This window comes from Chiloscyllium plagiosum, unplaced genomic scaffold (genome assembly GCF_037043375.1).
Source record: "Chiloscyllium plagiosum isolate Xiang-an unplaced genomic scaffold, Cpla_swu_hap1 HiC_scaffold_10, whole genome shotgun sequence".
NCBI lineage: Eukaryota > Metazoa > Chordata > Chondrichthyes > Orectolobiformes > Hemiscylliidae > Chiloscyllium > Chiloscyllium plagiosum.
In genome coordinates, this window is record NW_028270148.1 from 16,668,777 (window position 1) to 16,692,836 (window position 24,060).

Below are 24,060 nucleotides of genomic sequence, written 5' to 3' on the forward strand. Positions count from 1 at the left end.
GTTCTTTGACAGTTGTGTCACAAGTAGACAAAGTAGTAAAGAAGGCATTTGGCATACTTGCCTTCATTACTCAGACCACTGAATATAGGATTTGATACACCATATTGCAATTGTACAGGATGTTGGTGAGGCCACTTTTGGAGGATTGTGTTTGGTTCTGATCACCCTGCTATAGGAAAAATATGATTAAATTGAAGAAGGTACATAAAAGATTTGCATCAATGTTACTTTGACTGGAAGATTTGAGTTATAAAGAAAGGCTCGAGAGGCTGGGACATTTTTCACTCGCGCTTAGGAGGTTGAGGGGGTGACCTTATAGAGGTTTATAAAATCATGAGAGGCAGAGATAAGGTGAATAGCAAAGGCCTTTTCCTTAGGGTAGGAGAGATAAAACTCGAGGGCATAATTTTAAGGTGGGAAAAGAAAATTTAAAAGGGACCTGAAGGGTAACCTTTTCACACGGAGGTTGGTTTGTACATGGAATGAACTGTCAGAGGAAGTGGTAGATGCAGGTACGGTTACAACATTTAAAGGCATTTGGATAAGTACATGAATAGGAAAGGTTTAGAGGGAAATGGGCCAAATGCAGAAAAATGGGACTAGTTTAGTTTTGGGAAACATGGTTGGCATAGACAAGTTGGACCGTGAAATCTGTTTCCATGCTATATGACTCTATAACAGTGAGGTAAATAAAAGTTGGATAATCTGTTGGATGACATAATTATTTGTCAGGCCACTGGGAACAAGTCCTCTGCTCTTCAATTAGTGCCATGGGTCTTTAATGTCTACCTGGACAGTACCCAGTGTCTCAGTTTAATGCTGCATCTAAGAAATTACACTGGGATGATACTCTGCAGTATTTCACTGACATTACTCCAATCGTAGTTCCATGACCTTGAACACTGAGAGAATCAAGAACAGCATTATAGTGGGGATCCAGGTTCCCTTCAAAGTCACACACAACCTTCAACTTGGAGATTTATCGCATTCTTCTGTTGTCACTGGGTCAACCATTATCACACAATATCATCAATATAAGGATCTGCAATGGATTGGAAACAAAGCCCACCACCTTTCCCAGCTAAGGGTGGGAAATATATGCAAGCTTTGCCCACATCCTGTTCATGGATTTAAAAACTTTGTTCAAAACATCTAATTGATGGGGGTGGTTAATGCGGGAAGTTGAACTCTTACACTGGTGCTGAACTGCTTCCTCCACTGGGGTTTGAACATTAGCAAATTGGCAGGCAGTGTGGAGTCATAGATCTATATATAACTCATGGTATCTGTGAGCTGGAAGGACCTAATTCTGACACACTCAGATCAGTAACTAATTCCCTCTGCAAAGTGCCTCAGCACCAGACTTAAAAGAACACCCTCACTGTGTGCCTTTTCCCACACCTCTCTGAGTGAGATTAATTGGCCCACACCCACTCAGAACTTCTCCAATTCACTCAGCAGAAAACTTTCACAGCTAGCAGACAATGCAGAGTGGACAGGATTCAAACCTGAAAAGAAGTTGCCTTATCAGTTTCTCTGTTAATTACTTCTGAGCATTGGGCATAAAACTTGGAATGAGGTGTTAATGGAAGTATATTTCAGTGGAGGATATGATATGAAAGGAATGGTTTATTCAAGTAGACCGAGAGTAATCAATGACCCTCAGAGGGCAGTAACCGTACTGGTTGGTTAACCCAATGTGGTTTTATCAATTGACTTGATTTTTTTAAATTGCTAGAGTTGAAAATAAATTCCATTTGTATGTTTGGATCTTGTCATCGTATTTATTACTGTTAAACAAAATGTGATAAGTGGCACTGAATCAGTGTTGTCTCTTAGCATTGTCAGTGCTCAGCTTAACAGATGCACTGAGCATTTATCTCTCATGTGCACTTTAGGAGATCAGTTTTAGCTTAGTTGTGGCCCTCGTGTTGCCTGAATCAGATGTTCATGGGTTGACATCTAGAGACTTGAGGCATAATTTGGGTCAGTGTAGGACTTGGGAAGAATTTCATTCAGCCAAGGGTGTGGTGCTGGAAAAGCACAGCTGAGGAGCAGGAAAATCAACGTTTCGGGCAAAAGTCCTTCGTCAGGAATTCCAGCACTATACTCTTGGCTCTAATCTCCAGCATCTGCAGTACTCACTTTTGCCTAAGAATTTCATTCATCCAGCATCACTGGAAACAACCCTGTATTGTGGGATTTTGCTGTTCTCGGTTTCCTCCATTACAACAGTAGCTACATTGCAAGGATATTTCATTGGCTGTAAGACGCTTTGGGATGTCATGAGGCTTTGCAAGGCATTATGTAAGTGCAAATTATTTCCTTTATCATTCACCTTAACTTAAGCAAGAGAAGGGCTATGATAAGCACACATTAAGATAAGTTGATTTATAAAAAGAATTGTTTAAACTAGGCTCGGTGCATGGGGTACATCAAGACCTAATACCTGGGGCCCAGGGCTCTAGCGTGCCAGCTGTGCTTGGCCCATAGGAGCAGCAGCAAACCCTGTAATTTCTGTCCTTGCCCTTGTTTTAAACTATGAAGTCTTTTCCAAACTTATCAGTCCTTCCAATGAAATATAAATGCATCTCAATTATTTTTCCCAGTAACACTAGCCACATGAAATCTTGGACCTCCCTCCTTGACATTACTGAGGCTATATCTACACCACATGGACTGCTGCAGTTCAGAAAGGTGCCTCACCAGCACCTTCTCAAGACCAATTTACAGATGAGAAATAAATGGTCGCCCGCCAACAACATCCACATTCTACAAATCCATGAAAAACATTACAACTTTACTGAATAAAATGATGCAGCATGTTATTCCTATGTTACTCTAGCATACTTCTGAAATTGCTTAGAATTCACACCACTTACAATTTAATACATGATCGGTATTCACTACTTTCCAAACTCGTGACTTCTCCAAGTGGAGGAACAAGGGGAGCAGGTTGCTGGTGGCATCCTCGTCATCACCATTCTAACTCAGACTTTTATCACCGTTTCTTCACTGTCATCAAGTCAAAATCCCGGAGCTTCCTCCCTCGCAGTACTGTGAGAGCACCTTCACTCCATCAGTTGTGGTCGGGCACAAGATGCAATCTTCAAGGGTATCTGGGGGATGGGCAATAGATGCCAACCTTGCTAACGATGCCTGTGTACACAGAATGACATTTCCTTTTACAATGATGTAGCCTTCTTGTTAAATCTTTGTTTTGATAATTATTTTTAATTTTTAAAAAGTTTGCAAAGGAGCGGCACATCAAAGCTGAAAGCTGCACAGTTTACAGTGTTCTGAACATTCGGGAAGTGGATTGCAGCAATACTCTGGAGGACGAATTGGATACGGAACTTCCAGGACAGGCCATTGTTTACCAACCAGCTCGACAGTGCATTTATGGTATTATTCTTTCAGCTGAATCAAGTAAGGATTCCTGTCGATATTTTGTATCATCTGCCTTTAGAATGCACTGTTTTGTGAAGAACAGCAAGTTTTTGAAAATTACCATACATGTATTTATACCTGCTGATAGTAATAACAGTCTTGGTGAATCTAGTGGAGTTATTAAGCCTGACAACATGAAGATGTTGAATTATCATGCACAGATACACATCAGCTTGAATCCTCAGGTTATTAACTGTAGGATGATTTCTGGATATGCAGCTCCTAGGGGAATTCAGCCATTAAATGGAGATCAGTTTTATCATTGGAGCTGAAATTAGTTTGCTTTTTGTACACAATCCTGCCACGCTAGTTCTCCTGATGTCACTTGTTCATTTAAACAGACCATTAGAAAAACAACAGAACCAAAGTAATTGCAGTGTACTTAGTGTTTTGAAGAAGGGTGTTAATCTTCTTGGAGTGTTTCCTCTTTTAAATTCCTTAATTTCAATTCCTTTAAATTCCTAAACTGTCCAGGTTTGCATTCATAAGCCAGGTCTTTGTGCTCTTCTCTTCTCCAAAACTGTGTGCAAGTTGTTGCAAAAAATGTTTCTGCACAGTGGAAGAGCTCTGCGATAAATCAGTATGGTGTTTAGATTAGATTCCCTACAGTATGGAAACAGGCCATTTGGCCCAACAAGTCCACACTGACCCTCCGAAGAGTAACCTACCCAGACTCACTTCCGTCTGATTAATGCACCTAACACTATGGGCAATTCAACATGGTCAATTCACTTAACCTGCGCATCTTTTTAGTGTGGGAGGAAACTGGAGCACCCGGAGGAAACTCACACAGATAGGGAGAGAATGTGCAAACTCCACACAGACAGACGCCCGAGGCTGGAATCAAACTCGAGGTCCTGGTGCTGTGAGGCAGCAGTGGTAACCACTGTGCCACCGTGCTGGCTTACCCTATGGTGTTCTTACCCCATACCATTTGAGTTCCATAGACATTATGCTGGTAAGCCATTAAAAGCACACATTAAAAGATAATATTCATCAGCTTTCTGTACTTACAGAGAAGTTGTATTGTGCAAACACATTGTTTTTAACATATCGCAGAAAATAAACATCAATTACTGACATAACTCTCTATAATTTAAATTCTACCCTTTTACAAGATTTCCATACATATACAAACTGGCATATGTATAGAAAAGACTCCCTTGAAGTGGGGGATTTCTGTTATCCAAACATAAGTGTGTAATGTTGATAGTGTAAGGAGCAGTGAGAGACAAGTGTTCCCAAATTATGTTATGGAAACATTCCCACAGCAATATGTCCAACAAGGAAGTATGCATTTTTGTACCTGCTCATTGGAAATGAGGTGGGCCAACTGTCAGGAGTGGTACATTTAGGAAACTCTGATTAATGTATAATAAGTTTCAGGATGGTGTTGGAGAATTACATGCAACAATGTAAGAGAAGTCAATTGCAGAGAGCTTAATTCAGTCAGGCAAGAACAGAACTAAGCAGGATTGATTGAAATAAGAGTTGGTGGGAAAAATAGTCACCTACAAAGAGCAGATGATTCAGACACAACTAAAGTATATTCCTAAAGCGATTTACAAGAATGGTTCCAGTTATTCAGATAGATTGAAGAAGTTGGGATTGTTCTCCTTGAAGAGAAGAAGGCTGAGAGGTAATCTGATAGAAACTTCCAAAATCATGAACGGGCTGGACAGAGTAGACCAGGAGAAGCTGTTCTCGCTTGTAAGAGAAAAAAGAATGGGATGACATAGATTTAAAGTGAAGTGCAATCGAAGAGAAAAAAAAACTTTTCACACAATGAGTGTTTATGGTGTGGAATGCATTGCCTGGAATTGTGGTGGAGGCATGTTCAATTACGATATTCACGAGGGCATTGGATGGTTATTTGGGCAGAATAGTATGCAGGGATATAGGAGAAAGGCAGAAGAATGGCACTAGGCAATAGAACCACTATAGGGAGATGGGCTGAATGGCCTCCTTCTGCACTGTAACAATTCTGAGATTCTTTGAAGACACAACACAGATATCACAAGTGGGAGAGGAACAGAAGATATCAGTGAAGCACGGTTCTGGCACCAGTCTAGATTATAGACCTCAATGAGACGTTTTCCTTCCATTGCCTCCCAGTTCTTTCTGACTCTTCGAGGAAAACACAAGGGTATTTTCAAACTTTTGTTACTGGCTGAGGATTCATTTTTTCAGTATCTGTGAAGGTTGTTCTGCCCTTTCTCCTTTCAAGAAGGGAATTTATAGAAAGAAAGATTAATGAGCTGTTTGGGAAAGACACCCAGACACACATGGAGTTAACAGGACAGATGAGTAAAAGTTTGGTAAATGGGGCAGGTTTTCAGGAGAATCTTAATGGAGGGCAGAGAGTTAGAGAGGAGAAGTGGTTGAGGACAGAAATTCCACAGAATATGGCCAAGGTAGCTGAATACATGACTGCTGTTAGTCGAGTGCTTAAAATCTGGCAAGATGCTAGAACTGACTTCAGTTGACATCTAGCAAGTTTGTAGGGCTGGAGGAAGTTTTAGAGATAGGGAATGGCAAGACAGTGGAGAACTTGAAATCAACGATGAGAATTATAAAGTTGAGATTTTATCAAACCAGAAGCTAGTATTGACCAATAAGCATATTGGGATGATGGGCAAAATGCAGTATAGGATGTCAACAGCGGAGTTATGGATGAGCTCAAGTTTATGAACAGTAGAAGATGTGATGGGAGAAAGAGAGGACTGCAGATGCTGGAGATCAGAGTTAAAAAGTGTGGTGCTGGAAAAGCACAGCAGGTGAGGCAGAGGAGCAGGAGAATCGATGTTTCAGGCATAAGCCCTTCATCAGGATCGTGGGGGAGGGGGGGTGCCCAAGGTGGCTGAGAAATAAATAAGAAAGGGGTGAAGCTGGAGGGTAGATAGCTTGGAAGACGATTGGTAGATTGAGGTGGTGGTGATGGTGATAGTTCGGAATGGAGTGTGGAGCGGATAGCTGGAAAGGAAGATGGACAGGTAGGACAGTTCAAGAGGGCTATGCTGAGTTGAAGGGTTAGATCTGGGATAAGGTGGGGGGAGGGGAGATGAGGAAACTGGTGAAATCGACATTAATGCCATGTGGTTGGAGGTCCCAACGCGGAAGATGAGGTGTTCTTCCTCCAGATGTTGAATGGTTAGAATTTGGCACCGGAGGAGGTCCAGGACTTGCATGTCCTTGGCAGAGTGGGAGGGGGTGTTGAAGTGGTTGGCCATAGGGTGGTGGGGTTGGTTAGTGTGTGTGTCCCAGAGATGTTCTCTGAAACGTTCCACAAGTTGGCATCCTGTCTCCCCAATGTAGAGGAGAACACATCAACGGCAAAGGACACTATAGAGGAGATGTTTGGATGTGCAAGAAAATCTCTGCCAGATGTGGAAGGATCCTTTTGGACCTCGGACAGAGATGTGGGCGCAGGTTTTACACCTCTTGCTATGGCAAGGGAAGGTGGCCGGAGTGGAGGGTGGGTTGGTTGGGGGTGTGGACCTAACTAGAGAGTCGCAGAGGGAATGGTCTCTGTGGGATGCTGAAAGGGGTGGAGAGGGAAATATCTCTCTGGTGGTGAGGTCTGACTGTAGCTGGCAGAAATGGTGGAAGATGATGCGTTGCATCCGGAGATTGGTGGGGTGGAAGGTGAGGACCAGGGGAATTCTATCCTTGTTGCGGTTGGACGGGTGGCGTTCAAGGGCAAAGGAGCGGGAAGTGGAGGAGATGCGCTGGAGGGCATTGTTGACCACCTGGGTGGAGAAATTGCGGTCCTTGAAGCAGGAGGCATCTGGCATGCTCTGGAGTGGAATTGCTCCTCCTGGGAGCAGATGCAGTGGAGGGGGAGGAGTTAGGAGTAAGGGATAGCATTTTTCGGGGGTGGGGGAATGGAGGAGGTTTAGTCCAGGTAGCTGTGGGAGTAGGTGGGTTTGAAGTAGATGTCCATGTTGATTCATTCGCTGGAGATGGAGATAGTTCAGGAAGGGGAGGGAAGTGTCCAAGATGGTCCAGATAAACTTGAGGTCAAGGTGGAAAGTGTTCGTGAAGTTGATGAACTGTTCAACCTCCTCGTGGGATCATGAGGTGGCACCGCTACAGTCATCAATGTAGCAGAGGAAAAGGTGGGGGACTGGTGCCAGTGTAACTATGGAGGATGGACTGTTCCATGTACTCGACAAAGAGGCAGGCCTAGCTGGTATCTATCAGGTGCCCATAGCTACCCCTTTGGTCTGAAGTATTGGGTCTAGAATGATTCAATGGAGATATTGTTGAGGGTGAAGACCAGTTCAGCCAATCAAATGAGTGTGTCAGTGGAAAGGTACTGGGTGGGTTGGTTGGAGAGGAAGAAACTGAGGACTTGGAGGCCTTCGTCATGGCAGATGGACATGTACAGGGACTGGATGTCCATGGTGAAGATGAGACGTTGGGAGAAAGTGAGGACTGCAGATGCTGGAGATCAGAGCTGAAAATGTGTTGCTGGAAAAGCGCAGCAGGTCAGGCAGCATCCAAGGAGCAGGAGAATCGACGTTTCGGGCATGAGCCCTTCTTCAGCCTTTGGGAGCCAGGGAAACCAAAGTCATGGAGGAGGTGGAGGGCATGGCTGGTTTTCCGAATGTATGTGTGGAGAAGTTGGGATGCCAATCAGTAAAGCATTGGATTGGTCAGATCTAGAGGTAAGAAAGATACAAAGAGTTCCTCATCCATGGTCCTATTCTAGTAAATCTGTTTCTCAGCTCTCCAAAACCCTAATGTACTTCATGTGTAAGCCAAGGCAGACTGTTTGGCTACAGGTCGTTTGATAACCAAATCCAGTGTTGATCTCTCCCTTGACAACAGTGTAGCCATTCACAACAGGTTAGCGCTTTGGAGTGAAAACCCCAAATATGACTGTCCTCCTTTGCTGATAGCGCTGGGGCATCAGAAACATTGTGGTTTTAGTGGCCTGCTGCTGAAATGCGATTAAAAACTAAACGTTGAAAATGGTTTCTCCCTTGATTTAGTTCTCAAACGTGGACCTGTGAGCAGCAGATATCCTCTATTACCATGTTTGTGTGGGGACTGGCTTTTTTTCCATGTTTGACCCTTCCTACTTATCCTTACTCTACTCCAGATGTGTACGTTTCCAATAGGCCATTGAATAGTAATCAGGAGAAGGACTGTTCCTGGACAATTTTCCTCTCTTTGTGGCTTGTATCACCCACTGCCCTAACAGTTGAGCCATCCTGGAAGATCTCATCTTGATCATTCTAGTTTGGTTTCTGATTAATAACATTTGGAAAGAAAAGGCTTCAAAATGTTCACGCCAATGGAGACAGAACATGGAGAGCTGCTCAACAGAAAGCCCTGTCAAAGAGCCAGCACAGGCTAGATGGGCTGAATAGCCCTCTCCTGTGATTTGCAGACTTAAGTGTTGTTAGTGCTGCTGTTTTCATTCAACCTATAGTGGTCTCAGATATATGGTGGCTCAGAAATATAATTGTTAAGTCAGCTCTTTCAGGGAGTTGGCATAGATATATAAGGCCGGACAACTTCCTTCCACATTGTAAAATTCGTTTTAAATTGTACTGAGATCAACTAAAGGTGACTTTTTTATGATAGCTGATAATCTTATTTAAATTTCTTTGTGTCTAGAAAGCCAACTTGAAACTGCCAAAGCATGTCCTATGGTAAAGGAGTGGTTTGTATATCCAGGCAACATGCTGCAGCAGCCGAATCTTGTGCCTGCGCTAGCACCTGATATACCAGGTACCACATCATTACCCTCATGTGTTTCAACACGTTTGACCAGCCAACAGTAAGGGCTTGCACTGGTATAGTGCCTTTTGTGTCCTCAGGATGGTTCAGTCAACCTGTTAGCATGGGTTAAGAGTTAGTTGGTATATCTAGCTGTGCTGACCCTGACCTGGGAATGCTTGGTGCCAACACTGACTGCAGAATAAATGGTCCATTTACCAGCACTGTATCCCTTAATCTGATGTACTTATAGGGTTAGATGGGGAGCAGCAAGCAATTGGGGTTTTATGCAGTACAGTTGCAAGGAAGATACTAAATGTCTGCAAATGTTTCACAGGTATCTGCAAGTGACTATTAAATCATATTAGCTTAACATTACTCACAATATTAACTACAGTTCTATTGTAATTACATTGTAGCTTCTCCCCTGTTTCTGGAATGGCAAACTGCTAGGTCAAAAGAAAATATATGGCTTTGGGAACCTAAAGTAAAAGCAGATAATGCTGGAAATAAGCTGCAGGCCTGACAGAAAGAGGAGTGGGACTTTAAAGAAAAAGCTAACCTCCTTGGGCCGAGATCCATGGTCAAATCCCAGGGGTCCCATTGCTGAAAGTTAACCTGTCTTTTTAGTTTACAGATGCTAACAAACCTGTTGTATATCTCTGGCACTCAGTTTTCATCTGAGTGCTCCTAGTGAGAATGCTCCCTAATTATTAAATAAAAAGAGCTTTCTGAGATGCTGCCGTTGCCACTGACCTCTGTAAGCTCAGAAAATTCTACTCCATTTGGCAGTGGGGGAATTCACAAGCAGATGTCTGCACGTGTGCAGTTACCTGCAGAGCCTCAAAGGATAGCAGGAGCCCTGGATGATTTTGTTTCTTCTCTATGGCAGGAGCAGTGAGGCTAATTCTTGTAATCTATCCACTAATCGAGCTATGGTCAGTTAACTTGGCAGAGAGCAAAAATTGGCAGAACCTTCTCGTCTGTTTGCATCAGGGCAGCTCTTGTCTGTGCTTTTGTTCATTCTTTAATTTACAGAGGAGAATCATAACTTCTGACGTAGGAGCATAATTGCTACCTCAAAGTTGTGTAGTTGCACTGCAGTAGGTCAAAGTATGTTTGAACCTGCTGAAGCAGGTGGTAACCAAATGCAAATGTTTTATTTGCAGGAGGAACTCCGGATTTACAAACCTTGTGGCTGACAGAAGGGTCAGAGGTTAAGAAATTACGTTACTGCACATTTCTCGCATGTTTTGGCTTACAGGATTTTGCTGAGGAGTTACTTCCTCTTAAGCTTTCCACTGCTGCTGTTTGCTGCCTGCTGACCTATGTTACACTGCAGGTAGGGAGAAATGATTGTTCCCTTTGATCAACCTCACTTATTTGCAGTCTTAATGGTATAATGGATAGAATATGAGTTTCTACACACAAGTGTAAATCCTGCAACTCAACAGCAAAATAGAAATCCGGTCTGCTTCTCAGATGGGGGAAGAGTTAGATTAGGCAGGGAGGGAGAGGGAGTTTAGTGGGGGAGAGAGTGAAACTAGACATAGAGGAATACAAACACTTCATCAGTACAAGAAGGCACGAAACAGGAAAATAGCTCATGATTTGATAGTGGGAAAAACTCGTTCAGGAAATACCTATTGTGGTTAACTAAGATGATCACTCCCCCAGGAGCTTAACTATAAAAGTAGCAGTGTTAAGGTTCACTGATGCCACCAAGTAAGAAACAGTAAGTAATTTTAAGAGAGGCAGGCTGCACCAGGGTCTTTCAATATTTAAAGCTAAACTAAAAGGTTACTGCACTGTGAGAACTCCACTCTTTAGATTCCATGACATAGGCAGCAGTAGAGATCACATCATTTGAAAAATGCTGCAGAAGGATTTGAGGGAGCATTTGAAAAAAAATTTCAAAGAAGACAAGCAAATTAAAACTTGGAAGGGGAAACCTTGGTTGAATTGAAATTATTGTAAATGTCTGAGAGATTGGAGAAGTATGTTACAGACTCTGAGTTAGCATTAAAGGGAGCTTGCTGTATGATGAGATGAGGGAATACATGAAAACATGAAGGTTAATTTAATGAAATGTCAATCAATTAAATGTAAACTGAGTCTCTCTAAATGATCTTGAGTCATGAGTTGATAAACATAGCAGAAGACGACTTGACTGAATGTGTTGGGGATGCCTCGAGAGGTTGTGCTCACCTAAACTTGTTGACATCAAGTGATTCGGACCAGGAAATGAAAGTCATGACACCCTAGGGAGGTAAGTAACCACAGGACGATCAGATTCAGAATGATCTCCTAATAGAGTGAAAACAACTCAGCATGATGCTTATGACAGAAAGAAAAACTCACAGTCATACTTTTCATGTCCACCAATCATCTCAGAGTGGGTTATAGCAAATGGAAGTACTTCTAAAGTGTAATCACTTTTGTAATGTTGGAAGTGCAGCAGCCAATTTCATCCATAGCAGTCCATGACAAACAGTAAGGTGGTAATGACTAGATTCTTTTTTTGTGATGTTGTTTGAGGGATAAATATGGAGCAGGCATAATGAGTCTGCTCTTCTTTGAAATAGGACATCTATTACACCCACCTGGAAGACGGAAGATGGAGCCTCAGTTTAATATCTCGTCTAAAAGTGGCTTCTCAGACATTGCAGTATGTCATCAAAGCTGCACTATCTGCCTTGATCTTTGTACTCAAGCCTTGGAGTGGAATTAGAACTTAATGTTTAATTATGCTTCATTGACTGTTTCAGGTAAACACGATCAGTTGGGAGGACCTGGATGCATATTTATCTCAGGCTCTCATTGTCCGGGACAAGACAGCTGATCAGCTTGCTCAGAGAAAGGTATATGAATTACTTTATCCACCTATTTGACCTAATAGTCTATTTGGACTACAGTGACTTTATCATTTACTTGGTCTTGGTCATTTTCAATGTCTTTCAGTGACTGTGCCATTATCAAGCATGTAATTTCTATGCCAACCTTTTAATATTCCAATAACAGAAGAAAACCTTGTTCCGTCAAAACTGCAGTCAAACCTGACCCCTGTTTATAAATGGTTATCTGTGACAAAACAAATAGTGCCATGTAACAAAGGACGATATGAATGAGTTTTTGATGCTGATAGCATGCTCAGTTATTTAAAATGAATTAATGTTTGTCTTTTAAATATTTGGCACAAGTACTGCTAACACCTTCTATTCTTCCAATAACTGGGAATTTGCTTCAAGGGTTCACTTGCTCCCATTGAATTTAAAGTAATACGCTCATCTGGCCTTCCAACCTTCATATATCTGGACCCTTACCACAGCTCACTGAGGTAGACGGCATTTCTATATGCTATTGTCTCCAAACTCCATGTTGAAAAACATGGTATATAGTTGCTTACTAGCAATGGTATAGTACATGACTGAGGATAGGTATTGACTAGTGAACAAATTGAGTTCAGATCAGTTGTACAAGCTTTTGCAAATGAAAACAATCCATTTAACCTGCTTTATTTCTATGACTACCTCCTTAACATGTTTCAATACAGACCATCTTCAAAGCAATATTCAATGGTTACTATGACTAGTCTTTAAAAGACTGTCTACACATTGGCAAAACTTTCACTAGAATGAGATAAGAAAATGAGAATTTAAATGAGTTAGCAAAGCAAAGGGATTTGAGCACAGAGTTCAGAGATCACTAAAATAAACAGTGTGTGGAGTAAAAGATCTTTTCAAAAAAGCACAAAGAAGTACTAGGGTTTATTGCTCGAAGGTTAGAAATATAGGGATGTGATGCTAAGGATCTATAGAACCTTGATTGCACCACACATGAACTACAGTTTCTAGTTCCAATTGCCAGATTATACAAGCATGGGAAAGGATTTATAATGACGATATCAGAACAACAAGGTTAAAACTATCAGGAGAAGGGGAGAAATGCACCGGTTCCTTTGATAGAGTAGACAGAGAGAAAATGTTTCTAATTGTGGGGTAGAACAAACAAGGAACCATCAATATAAGAGAGTAAGCAACATCAACGTATGAAAGAGGGAGATGGTGATGTAGTGAGAATGTCATTGGACCAGTTATTTGGAGGCTCGGCTAATGCTCTGGGACCATTAGTTCAAATCTTACCACAGCATTTGGTGGAATTTAAATGCAATTAGGAAGTCTTGTAATAAAAAAGCTAGTCTTATGACAATGATTGTCAATTGTTGTAAACAAAAATTCTGGTTCACTACTATCCTTTTTTTAGGGAAGAAATCTGCTGTCCTTACCCAGTCTGAATACAGATTCATAGCTGTTTGGTTTTCTTACACTTGTTCTCAGTTCAAGAGTATTTAAGGTTGGGAAATACACATCGGCCTTGCCAGCACCAAGAAATTCAGTAAGGAATTCTGGCAGACGTTCTTCACACAGTGAGTGATGAGAATCTACAACTTACAGGAGGTAATGGTGGCAGATTTCAGGAGAAGCGAAATAAGCAGACAAGAGAGAAAGGAATCTGTTGATGATGAAGTTAAATAAGGAAGACCTGAGTGGAACATGAGTGCATTGGGTGGGCCATGTGACCTACTTGTGTTTGTAGACTCTCTTGAGGTTTCAGTACTGCAGTAGGATTCATTTCTCAGCACACTTTTTCACCTCCACAAAAGGAGGGATGAAGGGCCAACACTGGAGGAGGTAACATTGGAATATACAGAGGAGGACCTTTTTATAACTGACCAGAGGGGAATATTTGTTGTTAACGTCTAACTGGTTCATCAAATCCTTCCATGAACAGAAAACATGAGGTCTGGCCTACAGTCCCATTCCATTAGGTTGATTTAAAACCCAATGAAATTCACGAGCAAGCTATTCACTAAAAAATCATTTGTTTTACTCTCTCCTTCCAAAGATTCTCAAAATGTACCTCTCCAACTGAACTTTTAGTCACTTGATTTAAAATCACCGTATACAGTTCAGTGTCAAGATTTACTTGACAATAGCCTCATGAAGAGCTTAGTTTTAATACGTTAAAGGTACTATATAAACCCAAGTTCTTTCTGTAGGCTTGAGCAGTAAGTGCTTGTGCTGCACACAACAGGGCAACAAATAACATACCCTAACAAATACTTATTGTTCTGCACTGAGTGCTGCCTTCCTCCTATTACCTGTATATCTCCAGCCCATAGTAACAAATTGCAGGAAGGATGTAATTCTTCTGGTCCCATCCCCTTGATCTCGGGATTTATGTAATTCTTTCTCTGTGATCATAAAGTGCAACTTTGTCAAACTAAAAATAAGAAGAGATTGGGAGGCCAGTGCATTTCTTGAAATGTTTGCACGGTGTTGGGTTTCTCTTTATGTATAGACTTGCACTGTTTTATGTTCACATTGTGGTAGATCTCACACCTCTGAATTGCAATCACAGAGCAAGAATGCCACAAAGATCGTATCTAGCAAATGAACTGTGCTCCTGTGTTGTGTGCAGACTCATGTGGAGGATAAACGTCAGGGCTTTGGCACAAGGGCTGGGAAATGGGATTAATTGGGTAACTGTTTCAAAGAATCAGTACAGGCACGAGAAGACGGATGGCCCCCCTTCTGCTCTGAATGATTTGGAATTGTTGCATGACCCATCAGTTTGTGGGAGCTCACTGTAGATTTGGGACTACCCAACTTTGAGACAGCAAACAGAACACCAGGCTGACACAGAAATGCTGCAAAATGTATGGATACTTTGTGAATCAGTCACTGGGTCACAAGCAATCATTCGGCACGCTTTCTGAATACTTTTGCGGTTAGCAGTGTTTGAGTCAATATGCTGCACTTCAGCTGCCATCGCTAATCATTAGGTAAAATGCTGTTACTGGAATTTTAAAAATGCAGGAGCTGCTTCACCCTGGATAAGCTATCTACGACATCCACTGACCCTTCCAGAACCCAAAAAAACCTTACTTTAAAACTGAATGGATCTGAATGTCACACACAATGTTGATAAACCCTAGATGACCACGATCCATCAATAACAGCATCTTGGTCTGCTGGCTGTTTGGGCAAAATGAATGCAATGACAAACAGAATATTACAAAAATCTTACAATTTATTTCAATCTGACTCCATCCTGCACTTTAGAATTGTGATAATTTTTCTTGTATTGAGCCAGTAAAGAACAAAAAGTGGATTGGAAGGTGCAAAGTGGTTTAAGGTACAACTCGTAGATTTAGTTAATTATCCAGAATTTTCTGGGGTATAAACCAGAGCCTCATTATGAGGCCTGCAGTTAAGAGTGTGGTTTCTGCTGTAAGGCAGCTGAACTTTGACTCCTGACTTTCTTTTCTCATACTGTGTTACGGGGCAGTTGCTATAGCGCACACGACTCATTATAACACATACAATGCTTGCCTCCAGAGGACTGTTGCTGTTGGAGTGAAGACAGATGAACAGCGAACGCTGTGTGACCATTGTGCATACCAAATACGGCAGTGAAATAGTAGAATGTAGTTTTGAACCTGCTTGTGAAATATGCTTTAAGGTACCGACACTTAGTTTAGACTATGTAATGATTCAGTCTTGTTCAATTTGGATTCTCTGTTCTGGATTATTAAAATACATATAATTGGCTCATTTTAAAACTGAAAATGTTGAACTTCTTCCCCCCACCCCCACTTTAATTTAAAGAAAAGCCAGTCTTTTCATTAGTAAAATTTGCCCCTTGCAATCCCTCATTTGAACTGCGCACATTCCATCATGCTAGAGTGGGTAATTTATAATGAGAGTGTCCTGCAGTGCAGGGGAAATGCTTCTCATTAAAATATCTGACAGTGCTGAACAGACCTGGATGCATTGGGACTGGTTATTGGTAGGACCTGTGAAAAATAACTTGATCCTCTTAGAAAAACCTCTGCAAACAATGATTAGACAATGCTTAAGTGGTCCAAGCGAGTGGTTAAAGAGACTCAGAAGCGCTGCGTGTGTTGCATGGGTGGGGCTAGCCATCAGTGAGACAAGAATCAAATTGCTCTTTGGAGCTGCCTGTGTCTGCAGCAGCAGCAGGTGTTGCCTGTAGAAGGGTGCAGTCTTGCAGTAATCTGGGGGAAGGGAAGGGGAGGGAAGTGACCCAGAACACCTGCCTGTCATCTGCCACTGGTCTGGGGCACCTGCCATTGGGGGTGGGGTGTGGAGAAAGAGGGTGGGGCATGACCATTGTTGCAGGTGGTCTGGAATGCAGCAACCACAGTGTTACATCTGCCGCAGGTCTGGAGCACCTGTCAGGGTGGGACATCTAGTCATTGTTTGTACTCTTGGCAAGTGTTGCATCTGCTTGGAGTTTGTGTGATTTCCAGCAATGGACAGACAGCTGGCTGCAGTTCAGGGGTGCTTAGAGCTCAGTCGGTCTCTTTCCTACTGCTGATAATGAAGGAGTCTAAACTCAACTGCCAGCCCCTGGATTAGGACAACATAAACAGTCCTGGGGAATTATTTATAAGTAACGGTTGTAAGCAAGCGAAAGCTACATTTCCCAAATAGAAAATGAGGGCTTTTTATCCTAATCACTATATTATCGCTGGGTATTGTTGCAACAATTCTGCACCAACCACCTATCAAAACAAACAGTGTATTAAAGCTGAAATTTGTGAGTAAAACAAAGTTAACTCCTTGTCAGGCTGACCGGATAATTTACCATAAATTGCAAAGCCTCGTAAAGCAGCACAGGAAGAGTCCATTGAGCATGTCCCAGCTCTTTTGAAGATCTGTCAAATTAGTCCCATTCCTGTAGACAGAACTTGTTTTTACCATGATTCTGCAAAACTTTATCCCTTAAAACACTGTTCTCTTTTAAACATTACTGTGAAATCTGCTTCCACCACCTTTTTCAGATTTTGGAACTCCCTATTTAAAACATAGAACAGTACAGCACAGAACAGGCCCTTTAGCCCACGATGCTGTGCCGACCACTGATCCTCATGTAAGGTAAACTTAATGTATGAACCCTCAAATTCCTGTGACCATATACATGTCCAGCAGTCTCTTAAATATCCCCAATGACCTCGCTTCCACAACTGCTGCTGGCAACGCATTCCATGCTCTCACAACTCTCTGCGTAAAGAACCCGCCTCTGACATCCCCTCTATGCTTTCCGTCAAACAGCTTAAAACTATGACCCCTTGTGTTAACAATTTCTGCCCTGGGAAAAAAATCTCTGGCTATCAACTGTATCTATGCCTCTCATTATCTTAGTTAAATATCACACAACACCAGGTTATAGTCCAACAGGTTTAATTGGAAGCACACTAGCTTTCGGAGCGACGCTCCTTCCTTCATCACCTGATGAAGGAGCGTCGCTCTGAAAGCTAGTGTGCTTCCAATTAAACCTGTTGGACTATAACCTGGTGTTGTGTGATTTTTAACTTTGTACACCCCAGTCCAATACCGGCATCTCCAAATCATCTCATTATCTTGTACACCTCAATCAGGTCCCCGCTCTTCCATCTTTTTTCCAATGAAAAAAGTCAGAGCTAAGTCAATCTCTCTTCGTAAGATAAGACCTCCATTCCAGGCATCCTGATAAACCTCCTCTGAACCCTCTCCAAAGCATCCACATCTTTCCTATAATAGGGCGACCAGAACTGGACACAGTATTCCAAGTGTGGTCTAACCAAAGTTTTATAGAGCTGCAACAAGATCTCACAGCTCTTAAAATCAATCCCCCTGTTAATGAAAGCCAAAACACCATATGCTTTCTTAACAACCCTGTCCACTTGGGTGGCAATTTTAAGGGATCTATGTACCTGCACACCAAGATCCCACTGTTCCTCCACACTGCCAAGAATCCTGTCTTTAATCCTGTACTCAACTTTCAAGTTCGACCTTCCAAAATGCATCACTTCGCATTTATCCAGATTGAACTCCATCTGCCATCTCTCAGCCCATCTCTGCATCCTGTCAATGTCCTGCTGCAGCCTACAACAATCCTCTATACTGTCAATGACACCTCCAACCTTTGTGTCGTCTGCAAACTTGCTAACCCATCCTTCAATCTCCTCATCCAAGTCATTAGTAAAAATTACAAAGAGTAGAGGCCCAAGAACAGAGCCCTGTGGAACACCACTCACCACTGACTTCCAGGCAGAATACTTTGCTTCCACTACCACTCGCTGTCTTCTGTCGACCAGCCAATTCTGTATCCAGACAGCTAAATTTCCATGTATCTCATTCCTCCTGACCTTCTGAATGAGCCTACCGTGGGGAACCTTATCAAATGCCTTGCTGAAGTCCATATACATCACATCCACTGCTCTACCCTCATCAACGTGTCTAGTAACATCCTCAAAGAACTCAATAAGATTTGTGAGGCATGACCTGCCCCTCACAAAGCCGTACTGACTGCATTTAATCAAGCCATGCTCTTCCAGATGGTCATAAATCCTACCCCTCAGAATCCTTTCTAACACCTTGCAGACGACAGACGTGAGACTGACTGGTCTGTAATTGCCGGGGATTTCCTCTTGAAGAGAGGAATTACATTTGCCTCCCTCCAGTCCTCAGGTACGACTCCGGTGGAGAGCGAGGATGCAAAGACCTTCGCAAGCGGCGAAGTAATCACATTTCTCGCTTCCCAAAGCAGCCGAGGACAAATCTGGTCTGCCCCTGGCGACTTGTCAATCTTAATATTTGTCAAATGTTTCAGCACATCACCTTCCTCTATCTCTATCCGTTCCAGCATGCTTACCTGCTCCTCAATGATCTCATTCACTACAAGGTCCTTTTCTTTAGTAAAGACAGAAGCAAAAAACTAATTTAGGGCTTCCCCTACCTCCTCAGACTCTATACACAAGTTCCCTATGCTATCCCTGATTGGCCCTACTCTTTCTTTGGTCATTCTCTTATTCCTCACATACGTGTAAAAACCATTTCTCCTTGTATTCCCTTTTGTTCTTTTGCCAGTTACCTTAAAACTGTCATTACCAGTCATCCTGCAAGTGGAAACATTTTCTCTCTGTCAGTTTTACCAAAGCCCCACATAATTCTTGACAGTCCCATTGCATTGCTATAATGCAGGAGAAAAGTTTATTTATTTTTATTCATTCAGAGTATGTGGGTGTTGCTGATGAGGCTAGCAGTTATTGCCTATCTCTAATTTCTATGTTAACTTTATTGTTTACTCCAAATATTACCAACAACAGGCCTCTGCCAGGCTGTTCAGATAAACTCTTCAAGCTGCTGAATGCAGGGCTGAAAATTACTGCCAGCAGATTTGACAGATCAAACACGTGACTTAGAGTCCTGCAACATAAACGTAAACTGGGCTATTTACCACTAAACATTTATTGAGTGGCTTTAAACTGGTTTTTGAAAGGCCTGGTCCAGCCCATGTGTACGACTGTCTACCCTGGTATGCTAACAGTTGAGCTGGAAAGATCTGGCTTCAACCATCGCTTTGCGCCAAGATAACTTTTTCCAGAAAGCGAGTTGTTGTGAAAGGTAATAATCCTCTCCAATCATGCAGGCGATTTTTAAATTTTGTGCTCCAGCAGGGAGCTTCACCTCCAGGGAGCACATAACCGGAAATTCCAGTATTTTCAGATTCATGTTAATGATCATGCACAGTGTTTATCCAAATCTCTAATACACCCATCCTGGAGGTCAGTTTCCCTGCTCATAGCACAGAATCAAAGCATTGCCTTCCTGTTTCAGTATTTCAAATCTGGGGGGTTTGTGAATAAGCAGCTCTAATCTAATCAGCCCATTTGTGTTCACAATGTTTTTAACACACTCAAAATCCATTCAGTTGCCCAGAATTAAATTCATAGGTCTGAGCAATGAAGGCAAGCATGTTAAATGCCTTGTTAACCACCCTGCCTTCCTTTGATGCAATTTTCAAAGAATTATGTACCTAAACAAATTTGTTAGAATTTTTTGAAAATGTGATCAAGGGAAGTTCACTCAATGTAGTTCATATGAATTTTTGCAAAGCCTTTGACAAGGCCCCACACGGGAGACTGAGAAGGTTAAAGCACGTGGAATTGAGGGAAACTTGTCGAGATGGATCAGAATGTCAAGCAACATCAGAAGAGCAGGAGAGTCAACATTTCAGGCAGGGGGACCATTCATCAGGACTCTAATGAAGAGACCTGCACAAAACGTTGACCCTCCTGCTCTTCTGATCCTCTTTGACCTGCTGTGCTTTTGCCAGCTCCACTTTTTATCGACTCTGACTTTCCAGCATCTGCACTTCTTACTATCTCGGAGATGCATCAGAAACTGACTTAGTAGTAGGACACAAAGGGTAGAAGGCTGTTTGAGTAACTGGAGGCCAGTGTCCATGGTGTACCACAAGAATCAGTACTGGGACCCTAATTGTTTGTTATATACATAAATGATATAGATGAAAATGTTGGGGGGAAATGTTAACCAAATTCGCAGATGACACCAAGATTGGTAAAGTGGTTAGTAGTGAAGAAGATAGTATTAGGTTATAGATGGGTTGGTCAGATGGGCAAACCTGTGGCAGATGATATTTAATCCTGATAATTGTGAGGTGATGCAGTTTGGAAGAAGAAACAAGAAACAAGATGAGGGAGTATTTAGGAAAATGTGGATGGTCTGATTAGCCAGATGAGTTTGCAAATGACATGAAGATTGGTGCATTGCTGATAGTGCAGACAATTGTGAAAGGATACAACAAGATATAGATAGATTGGCGACTTGGGTACAGAAATGGCAGATTGTGTTTAATCCAGACAAATGTGAGGTGATGCATTTTGGAGGATTAAGTTTAGGTGTGAATTATACTGTAAATGGCAGAATCCTTAAGAATATTAACATACAGATGGATCTGGGTGTGCAGGTCCACAGGTCCCTAAAAGTGGCTAAACAGGTGGCCAAGGTGATTAAGAAGACATATGGTATGTTTACCATTATTGGCCGGGGCATGAAGTACAAGAGTTGGCAAACCATGTTGCAGCCATATAAAACCCTTGTTAGGCTGCCTTTGGAATATTGTGCACAGTTTTGGTCACCACACTACAAAAAGGATATGGAAACTTTGGATAGAGTGCAGAGAAAGTTCACCAGGATGTTGCCTAGTCTTGAAGGCATTGGCTATGAGGAATGGTTAAAAAGACTAGGATTGTTTTCACTGGAAAGACAGCGGTGAGAGGAGACCTGATAGAGGTCTACAAAATTATGAGAGGCATAGGTAGGGTGGATAGCCAGAGGGTTTTTCCCAGGGTTGAAGTTTCAATTACAAGAGGGGACAGATTCAAAGTGAGAGGGGGAAAAATTTAAGGGAGATGTGCAAGAGAAGGTTTTCACGCAGAGTGTGGAATGCACTGCCGGAAGTGGTGGTGGAAGCAGGCATGTTGGCGACATTTAAGAGGGAACTGGATGGTTATATGAATAAGAATGGAAGAAAGGGATATGGACTGAGTAAGAGCAGAAGGTTTGTTTTTTTTTAGTTTAGTTAGGACATGGTAATCGGTATAGGCTTGGAGGGCCGAAGGGCCTGTTCCTGTGCTGTACTTCTCTTTTGTTGTTCTTTTTAATCAATAGCAGGACACTGGGTAGCTTCGAGGAATAGAGCCGACTAATAGCCCTTCCGTTAATCGTAGAAATCCTGTCTTTGTTTGTTTTACCAAAGTGTAATAACTCGCCTTTACCCAAATTAAACGCCATCCGCCACTCCTCAGCCAACTAACACAATTGACTCAGATATCTTTGTAATCTTAGATAACCTTATTTCACTGTCTAGTGTACAGTACCACCAATTTTGATATCATCCACACAAGTACTTACCATGCCTCCTAAATTCTCATCTAAATCGTTTATATAAATGACGAGCAAAAGTGGGAGATCCCTGTGGAGCATTGCTGGTCACAGAACTCCAGTCTGAAAACAACACTCCACCACTACCCTCCGTCTTCTACTGTCAAGCCAATTTTATATCCAGTTGGCAAGCTCACCATGAATCCCGAGTGATCTACCTTTAGTAATTAGTCTACCGTGTAGAACCTTACCAAAACCTTTACTAAAGTCCATGCAAAAAACGTCCTCATCAATCCTTTAGATTACGTCCTTAAAAAATTCAGTCAAGTTTGTGAAACATGATTTTCCTTCCCACAAAACCATGCTAACTATCCCTAATCAATCCTTGCCTTTCCAAATGCATGTAAATCCTATCTTTCAGAATCACCTCCAACAATCCATCCACCATTGATGTCAGGCTGACGGGTCTGAAGTTCACAGGTTTCTCCTTATAGCCTTTCTTAAATAAAGGCACAACGTTGGTCACCCTCCAGTCCTCTGGCTCCTCACCCACGGTTATAGATAACGCAAATAGTTTTGCTAGGAGTCCCACAATTTCTTCCCTAACTTCCCACAACATCCTGGGATACAACTGATCAAATCCAAGAGATTTATTAACCTTTATGTTTTCTAACATTTCCTCTTCTGTAATGTGAACTGTTTTTGAAACCACATTTATTTCCCTGAGTTCTCTAGCATCCATTTCTTTCTCCACAGTAAAAACTGACACAAAATATTCATTTAATATCTCTCCCATCTCCTCAGGTTCAACACATGGACAATCTCATTGATCTTTATGGGGGGCTTTTCTCTCTCTAATTGCTCTTTTGCTCTTATTGTCCTTGTAAAATCTCTTTGGATTATCTTTAACTTTATTTGCCAAGGCTATCTTATATCCCTGCTTTGCCCTTCTGATTTCCCTCTTAAGAATGCCCTGACATTCTTTATATTCTTCAAGAGATTCATTTGATCCCAATTGTCTATATCTAAAAACAAATCTTTCATTCTCTTGACTAGAACTTCAATATCTTTATTCATCCATTGTTCCCTACTTGTACCAGCCTTACTCTTCACTCTAACAGGGACATGCTGCCTCTGAACTCTCATTATCACACTTTTGAAAGCTTCCCACTTGTCAGTTGTCCTTTTACCTGAGAACAGTCTACTCCAATCTACTTTGAAAGTTCCTGTCTCATATCATTAAAATTTGCCTTACTCCAATTAAGAACTTTAACTTTTATGGAAGGTTTATTCTTACACAAAACTATTTTAAAGCTAATAGAATTATGATCACTATTCCCAAAGTGTTCCCCTGCTAACACTTCAGTCACTTGCCTTATTTCTCAAGCGAAGGTCAAGTTTTGCTCCTCCTCTAGTAAGCATATTTACGTTTTGATAAAAAAAAATTTCTTTAACACATTTAATAAATTTCTCTCCATCCAAACCGTTAGCACTATGGCAATCCAAGTCAATGTTTGGAAAATTAACACCCCCTACTATTACAATCCTATTATTTTTACATGTATCTGAGAACTCTGCATATTTGGTCCTCAATTTTCCTCTGACTAGTCGGGGGGCCTATAATACAGCCCCATCGAGGCGATCATCCCTTTGTTATTTCTAATTTCTATCCATATAGTTTCACTGGATGATTGCTCAGAAATATCCTTCCTATTTACAGTAGTAATGTTTTTCTTAACAAAAATGCCATTCCCCCTCCTCTCTTGCCTTCCTTTCTATTCTTCCTATAGCATTGAAAACCCAGAACATGAAGTGCCAGTCCCTGTCCTTCCCCCAGCCAAGTTTCTGTAATAGCTAAGACAGGTAAAAACAATGACTGCAGATGCTGGAAACCAGATTTTGGATTAGTGGTGCTGGAAGAGCACAGCAGTTCAGGCAGCATCCAAGGAGCAACAAAATCGACGTTTCGGGCAAAAGCCCTTCATCAGGAATAAAGGCAGAGAGCAAGGCAGACATCCCAGTCCCATGTTCCCCTACATGCTCTTCAGTTCATCACTCTTCTCTGCAAGACCTCTTGCATTGAAATAAATGAAGTTTAATTCTTCAGAGTTACCTTGTTCTC

At 41.9% G+C, this 24,060-nt stretch overlaps 1 protein-coding gene across 2 annotated transcripts in view; it reads left to right on the top strand.

The window, feature by feature from the left end:
* The window catches only part of fam120b (family with sequence similarity 120 member B), a 106,947-nt gene that overhangs the window by 51,301 nt on the left and 31,586 nt on the right, over positions 1–24,060 (top strand). For both annotated transcript variants that reach the window (XM_087991157.1, XM_043695397.2), the window contains exons 3-6: positions 3,249–3,429; positions 9,079–9,192; positions 10,350–10,522; positions 11,949–12,041. In XM_087991157.1, coding sequence (XP_087847283.1) covers positions 3,249–3,429; positions 9,079–9,192; positions 10,350–10,522; positions 11,949–12,041 — 561 coding nt within the window. The remainder of the gene's footprint in view (positions 1–3,248; positions 3,430–9,078; positions 9,193–10,349; positions 10,523–11,948; positions 12,042–24,060) is intronic.